The sequence below is a fragment of the Henckelia pumila genome, unplaced genomic scaffold (genome assembly GCF_033568475.1).
Source record: "Henckelia pumila isolate YLH828 unplaced genomic scaffold, ASM3356847v2 CTG_19:::fragment_3, whole genome shotgun sequence".
Taxonomy (NCBI): domain Eukaryota; kingdom Viridiplantae; phylum Streptophyta; class Magnoliopsida; order Lamiales; family Gesneriaceae; genus Henckelia; species Henckelia pumila.
The window spans coordinates 1964940-1986636 of record NW_027331777.1 but is presented as its reverse complement, the minus strand read 5'-3'; the positions used below and the strand labels follow the sequence as shown (position 1 = coordinate 1986636).

General features: G+C 36.3%; 2 protein-coding genes across 4 annotated transcripts; one reads left to right on the top strand and one right to left on the bottom strand.

Moving 5' to 3' along the window:
* Positions 1-5751: 5751 nt before the first annotated feature.
* Positions 5752-7527, bottom strand: LOC140870751 (protein TAB2 homolog, chloroplastic). The gene is made up of 5 exons (XM_073273147.1): positions 6969-7527; positions 6814-6883; positions 6476-6647; positions 6241-6384; positions 5752-6159 (listed from the first exon to the last, which is right to left on the bottom strand). The coding sequence occupies exons 1-5, from the start codon at positions 7457-7459 to the stop codon at positions 5900-5902; spliced, it is 1137 nt and encodes a 378-aa protein (XP_073129248.1). The 5' UTR covers positions 7460-7527; the 3' UTR covers positions 5752-5899.
* Positions 7528-8607: 1080 nt separating this feature from the next.
* Positions 8608-21386, top strand: LOC140870728 (uncharacterized). Of its 3 annotated transcripts, none has more exons than XM_073273119.1 (13): positions 8608-8675; positions 9697-9942; positions 10034-10160; positions 11727-11854; positions 11938-12007; positions 12094-12196; positions 17736-17853; positions 18010-18091; positions 19284-19345; positions 20261-20333; positions 20410-20490; positions 20712-20792; positions 21072-21386. In XM_073273119.1, the coding sequence occupies exons 2-13, from the start codon at positions 9908-9910 to the stop codon at positions 21231-21233; spliced, it is 1122 nt and encodes a 373-aa protein (XP_073129220.1). In that variant the 5' UTR covers positions 8608-8675; positions 9697-9907; the 3' UTR covers positions 21234-21386. The 3 variants fall into 3 exon arrangements, with proteins under 3 accessions (XP_073129220.1, XP_073129222.1, XP_073129221.1); XM_073273121.1 differs by having other exon boundaries at positions 20696-20792; positions 21072-21313; XM_073273120.1 differs by lacking the exon at positions 8608-8675 and adding an exon at positions 8720-8943.
* The last annotated feature ends 311 nt before the right edge of the window (positions 21387-21697 follow it).

Here is a 21697-nt window from a genome sequence, read left to right as displayed (position 1 = left end):
TCTGAAAATTCTTGAATAAAACTGATGCTTACACACACACATGCATAAACACTGATATGGCACAATAAAAACGAAAAGAAACATGCCTAGAACCGAAGATTAAAGAGAAGTAGGTGTAGATGACGATTCTGGGACGACTGGACGATGATCAACCACCTTGGAAGCTTAAACTCGATCTCCTATAGAGTTTTCTGGGCTGGCACGATGAAGGAGGTGAAGAACAAGGGAGGGGGTGGCGGCTGAAGGCTTGAAGACGTGGGTTTGGGTAGATTTAGGGTGTAATTTAATTAAAACAAGGTTTTGGATAATTAAAATATTAATAAGGGTTTTAAATATAAAATATATAACTTAAAACTCTAAATAATAAGTAAAAATCTGATAACTAATTTAAAATCCCGAAATATAAATTTTAGGGAATTTTAAAGGTAATTAAAAGTCAATATTTTGGGCTAAATTTGGATAAAAAGGACTCCTACAATTATATAAAATCAAATACTGAAAATTTTGAGGAAATAAAACTCAAAATAATATTTTTGGTCTCTAAAAAGACTCATAAAAATAATTTGGGTACAAAGTTGTCATCTCGTCCGTCCACGGTACCGTCTACGCGATAAAATAACTAAATTCCCATAAATCATGAAAAATCTCTAATTATGGGTTAAATGCTTAAAAATAACTTAAAACATGCACGAATAATTTCACATAATTATTTAACCCATAATCTAAAATTCTAAATAAATAAAATCCCTAATTATGCATGCGAATTTACGTACTAAAAATACTGGTTGCTACATGAATAAAGAATGTTTCTGATTTATGTATTACATTCGGTACTTAAGATCTGATTTCGAGGACGAAATATCTTAAGTGGGGGAGAATGTAGTAGCCCGTAACCAAAATCAGTGATTAAGAGATTAATCAACGCTAATTAAATAGATTGGGTACCGGACGGATCGGAAGCTCCGATGCAGGATCGAACGTTCCGATCGAGATTGGAAGCTCCGATGGTATTACGTCAGGCATGACGTGTGGCAGGATCGGAAGCTCCGATCTCCCCTATCCGAAGTCAACCATTGATATTTTGACACGTGGCAGATAACGATGTTCGAAAGCTCCGATGGCAGGATCGGATGTTCCGATCGGAGATCGGAAGTTCCGATCGAGGATTGGAGGTTCCGATCATTGTCTATAAATAGGAGGGCCGAGATTCAGATTTAGACGCATCAATCACCTCTTTTCTCTCGATTCCTTAGCCTTCTAACTCAGATCTAGGAAATTCTAGGCGTCCCATCGGGAATCCGGAAGTGGCATAGCGATCCAGGCATCGTAGCGGAGCTGTGGCCTAGTTTTGAGGCAATCGACAGCAAAGGGCTAACGACGGACGAAGGTATATGTAAGGCCCGAAAATATTAAATTATTAATTATGTAATTTGAGAATTAAATTCCATATTATGGGCTAATATTGATTTAAGAAGTTATGAAAATGATAGATTTAATTTTCGAGACAAAAATATTTAATTTGAGAATTTACGGATTTTAAGAAGTAAATTCCGAGAATTTTTAAATTAAAAGAATAAATATTCGATTTGAATATTTATGGGATTTAAGATTAAATTCCATGTTTCGGGAATCAAAGACGATTAATTTTGAAGATACAACCCGATCAGAGACTGATTTGCAAATATCGAAGTTGCAAGAGCTAAAGTGCAAACGGCCGGGATTGTTTAATTAATTCGAATTTAATTTATTTTAATCTGAGTATATTTAATTTGGGAATATTTAGAGTTTCGATATTAATTCTAATATTCTTAAATTATTTTGGATTGAAATTGAATTAAAACGAAGGCCGAGGACTGAATTGAAATTAATAAAAACTTGAGGGACTAAATTGCAATTATGCAATACATATCCGATTTAGATTAAGATTATCAGCATGTGCACGTGGAGAAATCAGATTTCCTTCAGCAAAATTGAAGATTTCTGAACAGAGAGCCAAGAGCTCTTTCTTTTCCTTTGAATTCGATTTGTTCAAATCGCCGTAACTTTTGTTCCGCTCGTCCGATTTTGATTCCGAAAGATGTTCTGGAATCCTTGCGACGAGGCCTTTGATTTGATGTAAGTATTTTGTTATCTCAGCATGTTTTGAAGAACAAAATTTTGCAGAGATCATATTATGACTTGATGTTTGTGTTCTTGAGTTCGTATGCCGTTAGATATCGAAGCTGGAATGAAAATGAACTAAGGAATGAACTTGTTATGATGTCCAGCTTACATTTGATATATTTAGCTGCTGATATGATGAATTGAATGATGAATTCAGCTGATATAAGTGATACGAATGACTGAATTGATTAGAAAGGAATTCGATACCGAGTCGGTTCCCGATTTTCATTCGCTACGCCGCCGGTTGATGTTTTAGGATCAGTTTTGATAACCAAAGATTGAATTGAGATGTTAGTGAAATGTTAGCGATGATATAGCATTTTTATTTCTCAGTTTCAGTCACGTTTGAAAGACGAACGATGCAAGACTCCGAGTTATACCGAATAAGAAGAAGTTGAAGTTTGAAATGATGTTGATTGAATCTATATTGATGATTTTGATTCAATTCTGAAATGATTGAATAGAATGAAGTCTGATATGTATGTTTTGATGATATGTTTCAGAGTTTAATAGGAGACTATTGACTCCAGAACCTCAACTTGAACCGAAGAAGAAGTGATCAAGATGGAAGCGAATGTGAGTGAAGATGATTGATGTTTGAATGATCAGATTCTTGTAGGAGTTGTTGTTGTACTTCCTATTCAGATGTGGAACATCGTCAACTCGAGAATGAAAGGTATAATGACGACATCGCGAGTCAGGGACTGTGAAACTCAAGAACGACTATTCTTGAGTTATCCCGAACAAATCACATACTTGTTTAAGTACTTGTTCTTGAGGTAGAACTTATGTTATTGTCGATCCATCACAGGTAGTGGATCTTTATTGCTTTTGATATGATTGTATATTGAGTTGATTCTATGCCAAGGTTGCGGTTAACCTTATTTGCGAGTCGTTTACGAACTCGTTAGATGGATATTCATGTCAAGATCGTTTACGAATCTTGATGGCAATGAAGTGAGAAGAATCAATTCTTGAGATAAGCGCGCTATATAAATTGAAGTCTTGATTTGAAGTTGAATCGATAAATGCGTTATTTTTACTCTATTCTTGAGTTGATATGTTTAGAGTTGATATGAATTTATTTAACGCATTTATATGTCGATTATACTGAGAATGATTTCTCACCGGAGTTTATCCGGCTGTTGTTTTGTTTTGTATGTGTGCATCACAACAGATGGGGCAGGAGCTGGTCTGAGATGACATTGACAGCTTGGGAGCGAGACTTAGCACGTGAGGAATCGGGGGTATAGCTGAACAAATATGTATTAGAGTACATTAGACCTAGTAGAAGACTTGAGACTTGAAGCTCACTTATGACCTTAGTGTAGCTTATGATTTAATGCCTTCTACGTTATCTGTTTGATGTAACAATCGTATGATTAGATGCTTAAATCGTTATATATGATTATATGCATGTTTCTAGATATTGTAGCATGCTTTTGATCGATTTTATTAAGGATATTTGAGATGGTTACAAGATTTGACAGCAAAGATCAGCAGCAGAAATCGAGCAAAACTTAGCTCGCTCGATCGGGTGAAAGTTACCGATCGAGCGAGGCCTGTTTTCTTGGGCAGAGAATTTGAATTTTATTGCCCGCTCGATCGGTAGTTTTTGGCCGATCGAGCGAGGCCAAAAGTGATGCAGACCCGAGAGCATAATTTTTCTTGCTCGCTCGATCGGCTGATTTTGCCCGATCGAGCGAGGCTCGGGATTTTTAAAATTTTTTTTTTCTACTCTTGATTTATTATTCTTTAATTGTTTGATTAATTGTTTAATTAATCATTCGTTGCCCTAAAACGAGATTAGCAACCCGAGGTCCCCACAGTATAGCTTTTGCTTCCTAAAAATATTTAGGAGTATGCAATAGCTTAGTTAAAGCTTTTAGAGCACTTTAATGATAGTAGTATCATTTGGCAGTGTAGAGCATACTATAGGCGTGGACCTAGAGTTGGTAGAGCTTGCACTGATTTGAGGTACGAAAGTACTGTTCGAGATATCCTGACTGAGTATGCATGTATTATGTGACTGCATGGTTTATATGTCATTGATTTATGCTGCATTCATTTGCATACTGAGCTATCTCCTTCGAGATGTCTATTAGTAGGGTTGTACCCTATCCTGTTAGTGGATGGACTTCCATGGCTTTGGGTCTGGTAAATCCACTGGTATTATGGTATGGGATCCACCTCCTGAAGCGACGGCACAACGTGCTACATACCAGGGCCCGGTCTGTCTTTGTATCTGATCCTTAACCTCGAGTTATAGGGAGTTCACTTTGCATGCATGTATACTCATACTCTCATACTGAGCGTTTTATGCTCACGTTTCGTACTCTGTGTTTCTGGACACCCTATTCCATGGGGCAGGTTTGCGATTGGACGAGGCGGGTGGATCCAAGAAGGGCTAGGCAGTGGTTGGCCAGCTGGAGCTTCGCCTAGGTTTTATTCTGTTGTTATTGGATTGATACAACTGTTCGATTGGGTTGTATTATTTTTGGGTATTTACAGATTCTTTGCCTTGGGATTGTATATTGTTTATGGTTTTCGCAATTTTATTCTGATATCCGTTTAATTAAGTTAATTGCATGCCTAAGTTCTGCTTAGTAGGCGATCCAGGTAAGGGTCACTACAATAATATATTTGGTCATGAAATATCACAACTAAGGGCGAAGTCATCACATGCATCAATTTTTGACAAATCAGTGCATAAGATTGAAATATTAAGAGTTAATAATTTCAAGTGATGTTTGCAAGAGGGAGAGCAATTAAAGTTATACTCATGTTTCCTTGTTTATGATTTTTTTCACGTGGTTTTTCATAACAAAGTTTTTAATGAGCCACTTAGCAAGCATATCGATGTCATACTCTTTTTTCCTTCATTAAAATTTTGTCCCACTGGTTTTTCCTTGATAGAGTTTTAATGAGACACATCCATCGTCGGAAAGACATCCAAAGAAAGTATAAATTGTTGAACTATTTTTTCTTTGTTCAGATTTTTTCCACTAGGTTTTACTGTCAAGATTTTAATGAGGTAGCGCTTGAGTCCCGATGAATTTCTCAAGCACCACCTTGCCAAATGAAGATTTTGATGAATCGGTTGTTTGTGCAAATATTCATCTAAGAGAGAGTGTTATAAATATATTGTTATTATATATGATTATTTTTATCTATGTATATTTGAAAAATTTGTGATCAAGATAAATATGTCAAGATAATATCGGTAAAGAATTGTATTATATTATATAGGGGTGATTGAGTTCAATAAAAATTGCACATGAGAATTGATTCAAATGAATTTTCTTTTTCTCGTGAATTCACTCATGATTTATAACATTTATGTTGATAAAAGAAAATTTAATAGAATGACCGTTCAATTTCTTTTAAAAATATTATAGATTTGTTTTTTTTATTAAAAAATTTATCAAACATCTTTTCAATTCTAAAAACATTTTTATAGGATAATTGTCCAATTATATATTTATTTTTAAAAAATACTTTTATAAAAATGTTTTATAAGTATTTGTTCAAACTCATCATATTCATAATTTGCACTATTTCCGACCTCCGATGGTGGACAATTTGGTGTATATCAAATGAAAGGCCTGAAATTTTTTTTAGAAAATAGTTACAAGATACTTGTATTTGAGTTGGGAGATATATTTCTTCGGCTCAACTCAAAAGAAAATTCTCAAAATACAAAGCAACTACTTGTGGTTTTGGTAGAGCTTTAAAATCATACAGGTGAAGGTGGCAAGTCTAATAATAGCCAAAACCCAACGCAGCTGTCTGAATCTAAGTCCTCTTGTATAGCAAGAAAATGTAAGCCTTCACAGGTCTTTTTTGCTGCTTCCCAAGCTTCAGCTTCACGTGTGGTGACTGGTGTTTTCTTGTATGTTGCATAAACATACCTGGTTGAAATCCCAACAGAGAGAATTATACTAGCCCGAGCTGCGTCTGCTTCCACCGAACATACTTCTAAACCATTCATCCATGCTGCAACAGTGAAAGCAAACATCAATACAATGCTTGGAAAACAACATGATGCTGAGAATAATCTGTACATAGCATTGAAACCTGCCAACGGTTTAGCTCGTGATGATCCCACAGCGATTCCCGGAACTAATGTCTTTTCGCCTATTTCAATCCCAAGAAGATCCAAATCTAAACCTGCACCAAAGGCAAATCTTTTTTGCAGAGATGCCACCTCTTCTGCAACAGCTGAGAATACAAGACTGGATTAGTGTTGTAATGGTAACCAAAAGATGCTAAAACATAGAATTATTAGCTCAAGGAGAAAAGTTTTTGATACCTGAAAAAGGTAACTGGACAAAAGCCCATTTTTCTCCATACAGATTCTCTGGAAGTTGTACTGGGAAAGGATTATCAAGTGAAAGAATTGGCTTTAACCCTTTCTGAAAACCGGGATGGCGCGTATATACGGTTTCATAGCGTTCTTCTAGCCACAGGACCAGAGACAAACACTGAAACAAACACATTAATTTGCACAAGAATTAATGAAATGCAAAATTTTAGAACTTTCAACACTTGAAAATACGTTAACAAATACCATACTTTTCCTTCATACTTATCATAAAAACTGAAAATACCAACTTTCTTAATTTCAAACATTATATATAATGCACCCACCCGTTTGCTTGGAATTGGCTTTATACCAAGCTCGGTGCAAGCTCTTGTTATAATGGTCTGCATCTGCGACCTATTATTGATTCAAGAACAAGAACAACCAATTGAAAAACAAGGTATGGAATCAAGAAGGTATGAAAAACCAACCAAACAATTACCTGAAAAACCGAATTTTCTCTGGTAAAGGCACACCCAAATCATCACATATAGCAACTATAGCATTCTTAAGAGTGACACTGTTAATGGCATTGTTAGGAAAGTACTTGGTGTACTGAAGGGAAAGCGATTCATCGCAAACTACAAGCTCCCAAACCTTTTTCCCCCTTATATCAAGAATCGGCCTGGAGCAGAAATCCACCTGCCACTCCTTGATGCTCCCCGGATCAGTTCCGGGGTCGAAATAACACACTTCTGCCGTTGGGTCTTCTGAATCATCTTCAACAAGAGTTTCCCCGCTTTCGGTCTGCAAAGGGGTGGAAGAAACCGAACTTTCAGAGACTGAAAAACAGGGTGGGATACGGCGATTCTTCAAGATTCTTTGGTGGGGCAGCTTCTTTGTGCAGAGATGATAAAATGAGGCCTTAGTGAAGGAATTGAGTGCGTGAATTGGGTGTTTGATTCTTGCGGGATGGAAGCTTAAAGTAACCATCGTTGGTTGTGTGGGGAGAGGCAGAGCGAGCGAGAGGGGATAAAGAAAAATGGATGGTGGAATCTTTTCTTTTGTTATCCCGTTTGTCTGCCTGTTTATGCAAATTCTTTTTTTTTTTTTTATTAATTCGATATTAAAATAAGTATTAATAATATCATGATGAAAGAAAGTGACGGTCAATAGGTCATACTATAATTTGAATAATTATATTTAAATAAAGTCATATGGTATTGTAAAAATTAATAAGAGATTAAACTGTAATTTGAGATAATAAATTTTAAAAATAAAAGTAAAATGAATTAAATTGTAATTTGAAATGATGAATTTAAAAAAAATAAAAACAAAAAGGAAAAAACAAAAACCAGACAATGATATAATAAGTATTGTGTTTATTACCTTTAAACTTAATAAATAGCGATAGATATGACATTTATGTATATAGAATTAATTAATGATATTTCAAAAACGCTCTATTTTTAAAAATTACGATTTAAAAGTTAAAAATCATTAAATCTTAATTTTGAAATTATAAATTATTTATTTTTTTAAGGAGAGTTATTCCTATTAAAATATATTTGAGGTTGTTTTGTTGACAAGAATCCACTCAAATGGTACTAAATTCACACTTATGCCCTGTAATATCATTTTACCCCAGAAAAATATTGATTATATTACTTAGTCAATTTGTTTAAAATATTGACAAAATTATAACTATAAGTAGTTATAATATAATAAATTTTTTATGTTATTTATTTAATAAGACACATCTATAAGTTTAAACAATTTAAACGTGATTACACAATTAATAGTTTCTCATGAAAAATGAAAGATTTTATAATTTTAATAGTACCATTTATATAATTTAAAAGTAGTATATTGTTGAATATTTCTAATAAATCGTGTTAATTTTTATTAAAATTGAATAAATAATATATTTTTATTATAATTATACGTTTTATTATAAATAAAAGTTAAAATCATGAATCGATATTACTACAAATTGGGATTAAGTGACTGTGGAACAATGTGTGGAATAAGTGAAGGAGTAATTTGATATATCAATAAATTTAGGGGGTTAAGGGGTATTAACCTAAATTGAAGGGTACAATTGAAATTCCCCCATGCATACATAAATTGGTCCGTGGAAGCGCAAAGATTGAAACTTGGCGGCCGCTCCGCTGTCTCCGACCCCAACGAATCCCGCTAAATTTCCGACGTAAGTCTCTCTTTTACGTTTACTTTGAATTTTCGCCAACCAACCAAGAAAAAGGATCCTTTATCCACGTTTCGATTCTTGTCGAATGAGATTCATACAGCCTCCAGTTTTTGGGCTTCTGTCCGTAGTCTGTAGCTGGGTTTAAGTTCAAGATTCTTTCTTTCACTTCTTACCCTGTTTTGGGATCTGGGTGGTATGCATTGTTGTTGATGAATTTGAAGATGTTGAAAGTGGGGTGAGATTGCTTGAGATAAAGAATGCTATGGAGGTGAGGTAGATACAGTACTGGAGTCATAAATAGGAAAATTTATTGAAGTGAGATCCATGATAGGAACTCAAATTCTTACAGAACGAATTCCAGTTTGGCTCAACCTATAGATTTGAGAAGTTGTGGAGACTGGAGAGGGAGAACTAGAGAAGAGATTGGGGGAAAGAATCTTTTGATTTCATACAATGCTTTCTAATTGATACAAAAATAGATTTTTTATGATGTCTTTTTCGATTCTAATTCCAACTAACAGTTAGTGCTAATCTCTTATTTAGCAACTAACTATTTTTTTTTTTTTATTTTTAAATACATGCATGTGTTGTATATGAAAATGGTGCATAGGTTAAGGATAGTTTAAGAGAGAATGGCCTTGCTCCACCACTCGTAGACACATATTTGGTGCAGAGTTGATATGTAGCTAAAGTAGAGTGGGTTTGATGGGTTGAAGCATCTATGTGGCAGTGATATAGCTAGAGTGTTTCTATTTAGTGGGGTCATAAAATCGTTAGCCAGTCCAAAATGTCCTCTTTTTTCATTTGCACCACTTATCATCCTATCGTAAGGCAACCTTTTATTTGATGGATTCAATTAGGCAAGACTCGCGTCTTGGTTCTCTACTGATTTGTCTATCTCAATAGTTTGTTGGTATCAATTAGATCAGCAGTCGTATATACCATGTTTTTTCTGATAATATCTTACATGGTCAAGATTCGCATCCTCTTGTGTCATTTTAGTTTTGATTAAAATATGTAGGTATACTAAACAGCAGGCAGCATCAAGTAAAGGGTGGCATTGTCTGCCAGACACAATTGTTTGGTTCTTTAACTCCTGTTCGTTCTGCTTTCCTGGAGGCTGGAATGCAATGCCATATTGTCATCAAACTTAATTTACTGAATCTCGTTGAAATCAAAGAAGTACATTTCAATTCTATCATCATAAGCACCCGAGTCATAGAGAGTCTATAATGGTTGCTGCTCGGTACCCTCCCCCATGGTTCAGGTGGTTTTCTTTTGAGTTTTCAATTATGTTTATTTTTTAGTAGGTGTGGTTGGATTTTTGTAATGTATCGACTGTTCTATTTGATATCCAGTGTTGCTCCGATGATGGAATGCACAAACAACTACTACCGAACTTTGGCCCGCCTCTTATCGAAACATGCATGGCTGTACACCGAAATGATTGCTGCGGAAACCATAGTATTTCAGAAGGGGGATTTGGTAATTATTTCAGGAAATTGTTTCTCTTTCATTTTTTGTGTCCATTATAAGGAAAATGTATTGTATATCAACTACAGAGGTAGTTGGATAGGTTTTGTATCAACTCAAAAATTTCAAAACATTTTTGAAAGTGTGTTAGGCAAGAAATTATAGGATGTTGGTACGAGGCTTGTTATTTGATTCTTTCTTGTCGTGAGCGATTTTTCGAATTTTTTTGATGATGCATGGTTTCAAGGAAGAAACCCTGAGATTGTTAGAGAAAATTGAATTTGAAAATGTTGAAAGTTGATTATAAAAGTGGACTAAAACAACTAGCTGCTACACTTTCGAGTAAACAAACGTCCACTAGCAAAGCCAAGCATACAGATCCATTACTTTCGCAGCCTAAGAAAAGTTTCAGGAACTAGGAATATATGAGATGCTGTTTTACATAATCGTTATGATGCTCAGGGGTCACTATTTCTTTTAATGTACTGGGATTATTGTGGACAAATTTGGAAATGTAGCAGTTTGGGTTAGGCATACATTGTGAAACAAGATTGATTCCGATGTTTGCAAGAAGTTTTGAATGCAGAAATGCGCAGAAAGCTTGTTAAACTGGTTTTGTTCCTTTTGTTTTCACAATCTACTGTTTTGAACTTCCCATAGTTCCATAAATGCTAAGTATGCATGCATGTACCTCGCTTCTCGATGTGTCTCTGTAGTTGACAAAATTTGAAATGAGCACCAACTGTTTTTCTTCTAGTTTGTTTAGGTTTGAATTCAAGATGTGGATAAAAGGTTAAATGCATTCCTGATATCAAATATTATGACACCACACTTGATGTTAAAATTCTTATTCTTCAAAATCTGATGGCATATAAAATATCTATTTCTAATTAAATTTAAAGATATCTAGTACATTTCTTGAGATCTGTACTTGCTGGCAATTGAGGATCAGACTGGGTTCTAGGCCCTGTCTTAGGAGAAAGAGAAAAGAAATATGGTTTGTTATTATCTTCTGAAATAATTGTGGGAAAAAGAAATGGGACGCTAATTTGTGTGGTTTACACAGAAACTTCTCAGAAGGAATTAGTGATTTCTCAAATTGGTAACTTGCTTCTTATTGTATGACATAGTATAATGCCATTATGTAATGGGGTGATATTTATCATGTTCAATGTGCTAGAAAATTAATTTAAGATAAAAATCATGTCTAAACTGTAAGTTGAAGGCCAAAAACTATTCTCACTTCTGATAAAGAAGCCAGATGAGAAACTCGTATATGTTTTCAGACGATGTATGTTGTCTCTTTTTGAATTATTGAATGACTTATTTTTTCATTTTATACTTGATGTTTTCTTAATCTCCTGGCGTTGAAATTGGCAGGAATTGATTGAAACTTTAGCATTAGTTGTTCACATTACATCCATACTCTTAACTATGTGCATGCGTAATATTTCTTATGAATGCGGCTGGATGCTTTTTAACTTGAAGTGGTGTATCTTGTGCAATCAGTTTGCCATGTGTCTTATATGTTCACGTTATTGTGTTATCTGATGTCCTTGATTTTTGTATAAATTCCAGGACAGGTTCTTGGCATTTGGTCCTGAGCAACATCCTATAACGCTCCAAATTGGCGGAAATGATTTGGATAACCTTGCTAAGGCAACTCAACTTGCAAATTCTTATGGATATGATGAGATTAATCTCAAGTAAGTTCCTTAGATCTTAGCTTCCTTTCTATGTCTACTATTTTATTTTATTCTTTTAATCTGGTGAGACACTTGCTTCACAGCTGCGGATGCCCTAGCTCAAGGGTTGCTGGAAAAGGGTGCTTTGGGGTGCGTCTTATGCTTGATCCAAAGGTGTGTATAGTGTTGCTTGATTTATATAAGATGGTACAGTTTCAGAATGAGTTTTGATTTACTCATCTTGTCCTTTACAAGGGAAGTTTGTTGCCAATGCTATGTCAGTCATTGCTGCTAACACAAATGTTCCTGTAAGTGTGAAATGCCGAATTGGTGTTGATGACCATGATTCGTATAATGAACTGTGTAAGTTCTTACGCTGCCTTCTTACAGACATTCAAATTTAGACTTGTTCTTGACTCAAAATAATAATGATAATAATTGTTCTTGTCTTTTAATTTTCCCTGGCTTCCAAGATAGGGTTATGGGATTGCTGTTCATACATTCCAGTTACTGATGTACACATAACTAGACTCTGTTTTGTCCATCTAGGAATACTTGGAATATGTTTGTTTGGACTGATTGGTTTTCAACAATTTTAGCTTTGTTTTAAATTGTCAAAATCACATTTATTCACTTTTTTTTTTTCGAAAGGAAATATCATATAATCAAAGGAAATAAATTACGTTGGGAGACGGGTTAAGAACCTGTCTAACCCGATCAGACAAGGAACCAGCCGATCTAGCTAAACTATGAGCCGCTTGGTTCGCTGATCTATAAACAAAAGATAAAGAACAAGATGACAGTTCCGATGCTAAGGATCTACAATCTTCAAGTAAAAGGCCCAAACTAGAGACGTCCGCTTCAGAAGAGTTACTAAAAGCGCGTCGGATTCGATCATTACATTAGAGAAATTAAGCTCTTTAAGCCAGCTGAGAGCCTCTCGAACACCAATAGCTTCTGCCGTAGATGAAGGAAAGTTACCTAGAAGACAACCTTTTATAGCATTTATAACTACTCCAGATGAATCACGAATTATGCATCCATAGCCCATACGAGGAGGATCTTTGAAAATAGCTGCATCCACATTGCATTTTAAGAAGTTTATCGGAGGACTGGACCAAACTGGTTGTGGCTTTTGAGCAGGAGAATTTGAGGAACTATCATTCAGCAACCATTGGTTATGTGAATCTGTTGCTGAATGAAAGACAAGATTAGGTGGTTTTTGCTTCATGTTCCAAACCACATCATTTCTAGCGTTCCAGATATTCCAAAGAATCATAGCAGCGCTAGCAATATCAGAAGGTGAGTGATATTTGATCAAGAGATTCCACCAATCACTGAAGGATGTTGTAGTTCCCACATTGCTGCCAATAGGGGTGAGGCACCAAACATTGCGGGCAAAGGGGCACTGAACAAGCACATGGATATCTGTTTCAGGGTCATGATTGCAAAAAGGGCACCATATCTGAGTCTCGATTCGTCTGCCCCTTAAAGTCATTCTAGTTGATAGGCATCGAGATAATGTTCTCCAAAGGAAGTTGCGAACTTTTGGAGGGATCTTTAGTTGCCAAATCAGAAGCCAGTTTATCTCATTTCTCGAAGAAGTTGTTCCTTGGGAGGAAGACAACATTTTATACCCACTTTTCACTGAGTAAAGACCTTTGTTGTCGAGACCCCATATCCATCTGTCTTCAGTGTTGTGAATGCTCAGAGGAGTTGATAGAATTAATCTCTTGTCTCTCTTCTCGAATAGATCATTCAATATATCCAAATCCCAGTCTCCTGTATGTGACATCCTCAAAGCACTAACTGAGGCATGGTGTAACTCTGGGGGACATACTGATGATATAAATGGATTAATTGGATCAGGAAGCCATGGTGTTCCCTAGATGAGAGTTTGGTTTCCGGAACCGATACGACGTCGAGCACCTCGGCGAATAAGATTTTGAGTTGCCAAAAAGCTTCGCCAAACATAGCTTGGGTTAGACCCAATTTTAGCTTCCATGAAGTTAGAAGAAGGGTAGTAACGAGCTCTGAAGATTTGGGCAAGTAAAGAGTTTTGATCTGTGACAAGCTTCCAACTTTGTTTCGATAGAAGGGCCATATTATATTCGTGAATCTTACGAAATCCCAAGCCACCCTCTGCCTTGCTCTTCGAAAGCTTATCCCAGCTAAGCCATTTTATCCCGCCTCTGGCCGTTCCTGATTTTCCCCACCAATAGGAGTTCATCATACGTTCTAACTCGGAACAAAGCGTAAGCGGGAGAAGAAACACACTCATCACATAAGTGGGGAGGGCTTGAACTACTGCCTTGAGGAGAATTTCCTTGCCAGCTCTAGAAAGCCATTTATTCCTCCACCCTTTCATTCTTTTCCAGGCTTTTTCCTTTAAGAAAGCAAAAACTTCCGATTTCTTTCTGCCTACCATTGATGGGAGACCTAGGTAATCCCCATGGTTTGTAGTGTAGTTCACTTCAAGGATTTCTCGCATCAAGTATTTTTGTTCATTTGAAAGATTAGGGCTGAAAGTAATGGAAGATTTGGAGAAGTTTACAGTCTGCCCAGATGCGATCTCAAAAGTCCCGAGACATTGTTTGACAGTAGCACATTCATCCGTTGTTGCCCGGAAGAATAAGAAGCTATCATCCGCGAAAAAGAGATGTGAGATTTTTGGGGCGTTGCGGGCTACTTGAATACCATGAATATTTCCTCGCCTCGTTTCTGCATGCAAAAGAGCTGAAAGCCCTTCCATACAAATCAGAAAGAGATGGGGGGATAGAGGATCCCCTTGACGAAGTCCACGTTGTGGTATAATTGGCCCTATCTCGTGGCCATTATGCACAACCGTATAACGCACCGAAGATACACACTTCATAACTAGTTCAACCCACTGTGAATTAAAGCCCAGACGAAGGAGCATATGTTTTAGAAAAGGCCATTCAACACGATCAAATGCTTTCGACATGTCTAGTTTAAGAGCTGCAACTCCATTCTTGCCTTGGGATTTCCGCTTTAAGTAATGACCAAGTTCGAAGGCAATGAGAACATTATCAGTGATGTGTCTGCCTGGGATAAAAGCACCTTGAGAGGGAGAAATGATAGAATTGAGCACTCCTTTGAGACGATTAGCAATCATCTTGGCCACTATCTTGTATATGACATTGCATAAGGAAATAGGGCGGATATCAGATAGATATTCAGGGCGTTTCTTCTTTGGGATTAGAGCAATCAAGGTGTCATTGATACCATCCGGCAGGTCCAGGCAAGCTGTTGTGACATGAGGCCCTGTGATTTCCCAAAAGTGTTGGTAGAACCCAGGGTTCATACCGTCGGGACCAGGTGATTTGTCTTTGTTCATAGAGCGAAGCGCGGCCCATACTTCCTGATCTTCATAGGGGCGGGTAAGTATGTGATTTTGATGATCACTAATCCGTCTTGGAACTTGTGATATAATGTGATTATCAATATAGCCATTTGTGGAATAAAGATTCTGAAAATAATTCATAATAAGATCCTCCATACCTTGTCCCCAGAAGCGAGGGATCCCGAGATTGTCTTTTAGTTCCATGATCAGGTTCTTCCTTTTGCGTGATGCATAATTATGGAAGAGCTTTAAGTTGTTATCACCAGCTTGTAGCCAAAATATCTTGGCTCGTTGCTTCCAGAAAACTTCTTCTTGGGCCAGTAGGGAAGATAGATTCTGTTTAATGTGCTCAATACGATCATCGTCAACCGAGGTACATCGATGACGCTTCAGAATACGAAGTTGTTCTCTACAGTGAGATATGACCTTTCTAAAGCGGAAATTCACTTTGTCTCCCCATTTTTTAAGATGCGTACCACAAGTTGCAATGCGATGTTGGATATTTCCTTCATCACCAATCATCCAACTATGATGTACCACTGATTTGCATTCTGATTCAATGAGCCAGGCGTTCTCAAAGAGAAATCGTCTTCTCTTACCAATAACATTGGAATAGATATTTAAAAAGATTGCACTGTGATCAGAAGAGACTACCTCCAAGTTACAAACCTCAGCCATCCTAAAAACATCCAACCACTGATTAGTAGCCATGGCCCGATCTAACCTTTCTTCAACAAACGAATTTGTACCTCGGCTTCTTTCCCATGTAAACCAGTGGCCCTTCATACCCAAGTCAACAAATCCACTATCAACTACAGCTTCTCGAAAACCATTGATAAGGTTTGTTGGATGCAAAAGTCGTCCTCTTTTCTCAGACTGAGAGATAAGATCATTAAAATCACCTATACAACACCAAGGAAGAGCTGACCTTTGAGAAAGCATTCGCAGCATATTCCAAGATTGGTTACGTCTATTGCGCTCTGGAAAACCATAAAAACCCGTCAAACGCCAAACCATCATACCCGGAATAGAGACTTCAACATCAATGAAATTAGAAGAGAAAGCAAGGAGTTTTGCCATATGCTTATGTTTCCAAAATAAGGCAAGGCCTCCGCCGTTGTTGTGGCCAGGAACGAAGAAAAGGCCTTCAAAATTCAACTTCTATTTTATAGATTCAACATAGCTACGGGAGGTCTTGACCTCCATAAGAAAAATAAAATTAGGCTTAAACTTGGACGTGAAGCCCAAGATCTCTTGAACTGTACGTGGGTTGCCAAGCCCACGACAGTTCCAACTGATGGTGCTCATTGGTTTGGGCGGGCCTGGGATCTAGAGCCCGCCTTCAAAAAGTTTTTTGGAATGGAAAGGGATTTATCCACTTGCGTTTCAACTGGCCCAATAGTGGTTTGGCCCTTTCCGTGTGGGTCCTCGACTCGGCGACGTTTTTGATCAGTTATGATGATACTTTCCAGATCATGTGGATTAGAAGCAACCACGTAAGTGCTAACTGTGTCCCCCATACTTTCTGTAGCTTCTGTATCTTCACCATACTTCATGATTTGATCATGGAGGTTTGAAAGATTTGATTGGTATGGGCCCGCCAAGACCATACTCCGATCTTCACCATCGCCGGATGAGCCTCCTGAATTCTCTGAAACATTATCCGGGCGTAACCATCTTGCACCAATACCAGGAGTAGCACGACGAGTAGGTGCACGAAGCCAAGTCCCATAGAATTTTTCAACTGATTTGTCTGGAAAATTGAAGAATTTTTCACAGAACTTTTCGGAATGGCCAATGATTCCACAGAAAAAACAGAATGTAGGTAATTTTTCATACTTGAAATTTACCCAGCTCCATTCTTCTCCTATTTTCTGTAACTTCATCCTCCTCTTTATCGGGCATCTAATGTCTATTGAGACTCGAATCCGCATGTATTCCCTCCATATCCCAATAAAATTGTTAGTATCTGCTTCTGTGAACCTTCCGATGAAGTTACCAATCTCTGTTGCCACCCGTTCGGACATAAACCCAAGTTGAATGTGGTCGAAATACCAACCAGTGAGCTTATTGTTTACCCGTGACTTCTGAATACCCCTTCTTGTATGGGTTGTGGCAATATGTACAGATTTACGAGTTCCTGGATGTGCCTGCTAATTACTCTTTACGGCAATTCTTTTTGTTGTCTTTTAGTCTTCCCCTTTCATTTAGTCAATCATACTAGTTTTAAGCACGTAGACTTGTGATGCCTACAATAAATGCCCCCTCGTCATATTTGACATAATCTTGCAGCAAGGATTGGATAATCTAACCATGTTCTTGTGTTGTTAAATCAATAATCCAGGTCTTCACTTTCGATTTATCTGAAAAATGGCTATTTTGCTTTTAGGTTTCAAAGAACGCCACATTTTTATTAATTTTTATGCCCTAGATTGACTTGATTCTTATGATTACTCATTCCGCATCTTATCTAGGATCCCATGTTCAAAACTTGGTCGGGTTTATTCCACGCGATTGACCATTTTCTTTCTTCCGCAGGTGATTTCATATATAAGGTCTCATCTCAATCACCAACAAAGCATTTCATAATACACTCCAGAAAGGCATTGCTTAATGGAATCACCCCCAAAGAAAATAGATCTATCCCTCCCTTGAAGTATGTATTTAGGATATCACATATCTGTTGTCATCTCTTTGATTTGCCTTATTCAAATGACATTTTCATCTGCGATCGATTAGTTTTTCCCCCCCTTTCTAAATGAGTTTATTGATTTATTTTGTCATTTACATTTGTTTGGCTCAAAATATGCAGATATGAGTACTACTATGCTCTTGTCCGGGACTTTCCAGACTTGCAGTTTACTCTTAATGGAGGCATAAATACCATAAGTGAGGTAAAATTTCTTTCACTTAATCACCTAACATAATAAACGGTGTTACAAAATGAAATTTTGATACCTTAATAGTTTTGTGGTATGTAAGCAAGTTTTATCCCTGAAGAATGATCTTTATTTGTGCCTGGTTCATGTGGAATGGTTTTTATTCTTTCCACCACATCTTTTGTTTATTTCTCTTTTCTTTTCTCGAAATCCTTGTTTAGTGGATCAATTTTCAATCCAAGAATTAAAAGAATTTTTGCTGCATATATCCATGGTATTATATTATGAGCATTAAAATGAAATCGAAATTGTGCCAACCTTGACAAAAGTAACTGTATCTTTTATAAGTTTTGTGCTGGAAGGCATTCCATGATTCTCTAGAACTGAAGCAATTCGGTTCTTTCTTAGCTTTAATTTTGGATGATTTCCAATAGAACATTGTTATTAGTGGAGTATGCTTATGAAGATAATCAATCATAATAATGTTATGTTTTAAAGATTGACATTAGAACTAACTAATTTAATTATTCACAGTAATTTGTAGTGAAATTATTATACAGCGCAGGACTTCGAAATGGAGTAGGTTGTGTGATTTAGCAGCAAAACAACTTGGAGCTTACTTGTTTTGAAATCATTCATTTTAAGATATTAACAACAATTGTGTCGCAATTTGAAGCTGACTCAGTGAGTGCTCCCCAGGCTAGATTACATATACCTTGAAGGCCTTGACAACATCTTTACTTCTTTTCCTGAAAGAATTCCTAAAATTCTCCATTGAATGACATTTGTGGTTTCAGTGGGCTGAGGAATGAGTTTTTAGACAAGTTTGTTTTGAATTATATATCTTAGACAAGTTTGTTTTGAATTATATATCTGAGGCTAACTACTAGACCCTACCCAGAACTAGATGATAAATTGAAGAAGATAGTTGTTTGAAAATACAACAATAATAATTAATTGTATATAATAATTTTAGAGATAAAGAATCAGACAAACTAGAGTTATTACATGCATCAGAAATGTTGTTGAGATAGCCCATATCATGCAACTTTAAAGAAGTATCAAACGGCTTAAAATAATTGATGGTGTTATCCATCAGTTAAGTTGGAAAGATGGAACTCGTTAAGGTTATATATGTGAAGCTTATTATTAGAGGATGTAAACCTGCACCCCCGTCTTCCATTTTTATTGATAGTTAAAATTTTAGGTGATTGCAGCACGAAAGGAAGGAGCCCATGGAGTCATGCTTGGACGTGCAGCCTACAATAAGTATGCATTATATGTGATTTATATGAGTTCCTTTGTTTTTGCACTGTTTTTATTATGTACATCTCATTGATCTGCCAGTTCAAGTTTTTGTCATTCATGTTTGGGGTGGGGTGCCAGCTCATTCTTCAGCTTTTAATCCTTATGAATGATAGCACTGGAGAAGTTTGATTAGATAGCGTGCGTCTCCAGTCAGTCAAAGTTGCGACATTTGTTTGTTGAGCCGTGAAGTTTAAATAGAAAACATTTGGTTGACAGACTAGATTCAAGTGTATCCGTTGGATCATAGATGCAAAGTTTACATCAGTAAATATGTTTGTGCATCTATGCAGCAAAATCTGGTTACAGGCAATTCAGAGTTCTTTTTCTTTTCATTTTAGTCGATGAGACAAACGAGATATTTGGAAAACAAGAATGTTTTTGCTGCTGGTCTTAGATTATACTGGTAATCAAACACAGGCATTGATGCTAGTGTTAAGATATCAATAAAAAATTGTAACTTATTTAAAAAAAAGGTGAAAGGAATTACATCCCAATAAAATAAAATTTTGGTTACCGACATTTTCGGAATACACATTTTGCATTATGAAAATAATTAAAATTTCCATAATTAACGATATTTTAGGTAAAAATTTTAGATGTGAAATGATTACACATGAAGTGTTGCAATTGGGGCAGTAAACATAACTTATTTAACTGTTTAACCTGTTTGTTTATATGATATTATTTAAGTTATAGAGATTGAGGGTAGTTTTGGTACCGTAGTGTCATTCATTTCGTGTACCGAACTAGTTTTTATCAATACCACCCTCTTGATAGAATTTTGCGTTATCCCAAATGGTTCCCATAAATTATTAGCTTTTGTTTTCCCCTTCCACTTCCTACGACATATCGACTGAAAGATGAACTTTTTTCCAGTCCATGGAATGTTTTGGCACATGTTGACAGTGCAATTTATGGCGCACCTCCAAGCAATATAACTCAGCGACAGGTTGACCTGTTTATTTCATTTGCTATAGTTTGCGTAAACACATAGTCCTTATCCGTGTCTGCTCATTTTTCTGTAGGTTCTGGAAAAATACCTGAGTTATGGTGATTCAGTCTTGCGAACTTATGATCCTAAACCAAATCCTCGGGAAGTTATGAAAGTACGTTAACTTGTCGTCCCTTCATTCTTATTGCTTCCCTCCTTCCTTCCTGGAGATTTGAAAAGGAAAAAAATAAAAATTTATTTGCTATCTCATCCACCATCTTTAGTCCGATTGCCTTCTTGATTATATGAATAAGTAAATATTCTATAAAGAGTAATGTATACATGTTAGTTTGGCATGTTCATTGCTCATTTGACAATAGCTTAAAATACATGCAGCCTTTCCTTGGTTTTTTCCACTCAGCGCCTGGAAACGCTGTATGGAAGCGCAAAGCTGATGCCGCTTTTCTGAAATTCACTGTAAGTCATCACATTTTCAAAAATATGATGCTTATAATTTTCATTACTTCTATTTTAAAGTTTTATAACATGGCTTTTATTTGCACTACGAGGACAGCAGCAGAACTCTCTTGGTTATTTAAGTTCAACTGCATTCTATGTCTCAATTTCCTTGCACGGTTTATGAACCTCTTTAACCGAGACACTGTATTACTTGTTATTTATTCTTTGATTCCTGCATCTGCTGCCTCGATTACATGGTTCGTGGTGTCCATTGAATCAATCTTTGTCATCTTGCAGACGATGAAATCATTTTTCGAGGAGACGCTGGTTGCTATTCCTGATTATGTATTAGATTCACCTCTTACAGAGACGCCGCTGTGCTATTCGGATACTTTTGCTAATTCCAAGTCACGGTTACCTCCTCCATATTCCGTCAGAGAAGAGATGATATATCCATAGTTTTAACATGTTTAGTATATTACTTCCCTCTGTTGAGCTTCCAGTAATCTCCTTCAAAGTTTCAGAGTCGATTCTATTTAGCATAATATTCATATATTTAGATGTTGAGGTGATTAAATTATGTACTCCCGACACACTGTAGGCCCAGCAAAATGCAATGAAGCGCATGCCCTGATTGCAAGTCATTTTTATTTGCTTTTGTATATTTAGCAGAATATTCATACATTTAGATGTTGATTAAATCAGTTTTCATTTCTCTATTGTATAATTTTTTCCATATCGTTAAGTTGCTAATTTTTAAGGTCAAAGTTTCATGAAAAGCTATATACGAAAATATTAAAGATGTATTTGTATTGAATTCTTTAACGCTAACTATTAGGATTGGGAAAATATCTACTTGACATTTTTCTTATCAAGGGTCATTTTATGCATTTGACACTTGTCTCTCTTGTCAAATTTGTTTT

Excerpts from the sequence above, each read along its gene's own strand:
- LOC140870728 (XM_073273119.1), top strand. The coding sequence starts at position 9,908 with ATGGTTGCTGCTCGGTACCCTCCCCCATGGTTCAG. Across the intron at positions 19,346-20,260 it reads GGACGTGCAGCCTACAATAA|TCCATGGAATGTTTTGGCAC; the intron begins GTATGCATTATA and ends ACTTTTTTCCAG. Across the intron at positions 20,491-20,711 it reads ATCCTCGGGAAGTTATGAAA|CCTTTCCTTGGTTTTTTCCA; the intron begins GTACGTTAACTT and ends AAATACATGCAG.
- LOC140870751 (XM_073273147.1), bottom strand. The coding sequence starts at position 7,459 with ATGGTTACTTTAAGCTTCCATCCCGCAAGAATCAAACACCCAATTCAC. Across the intron at positions 6,884-6,968 it reads GAGAAAATTCGGTTTTTCAG|GTCGCAGATGCAGACCATTA; the intron begins GTAATTGTTTGG and ends AATCAATAATAG. Across the intron at positions 6,160-6,240 it reads ACGAGCTAAACCGTTGGCAG|CATGGATGAATGGTTTAGAA; the intron begins GTTTCAATGCTA and ends TCACTGTTGCAG.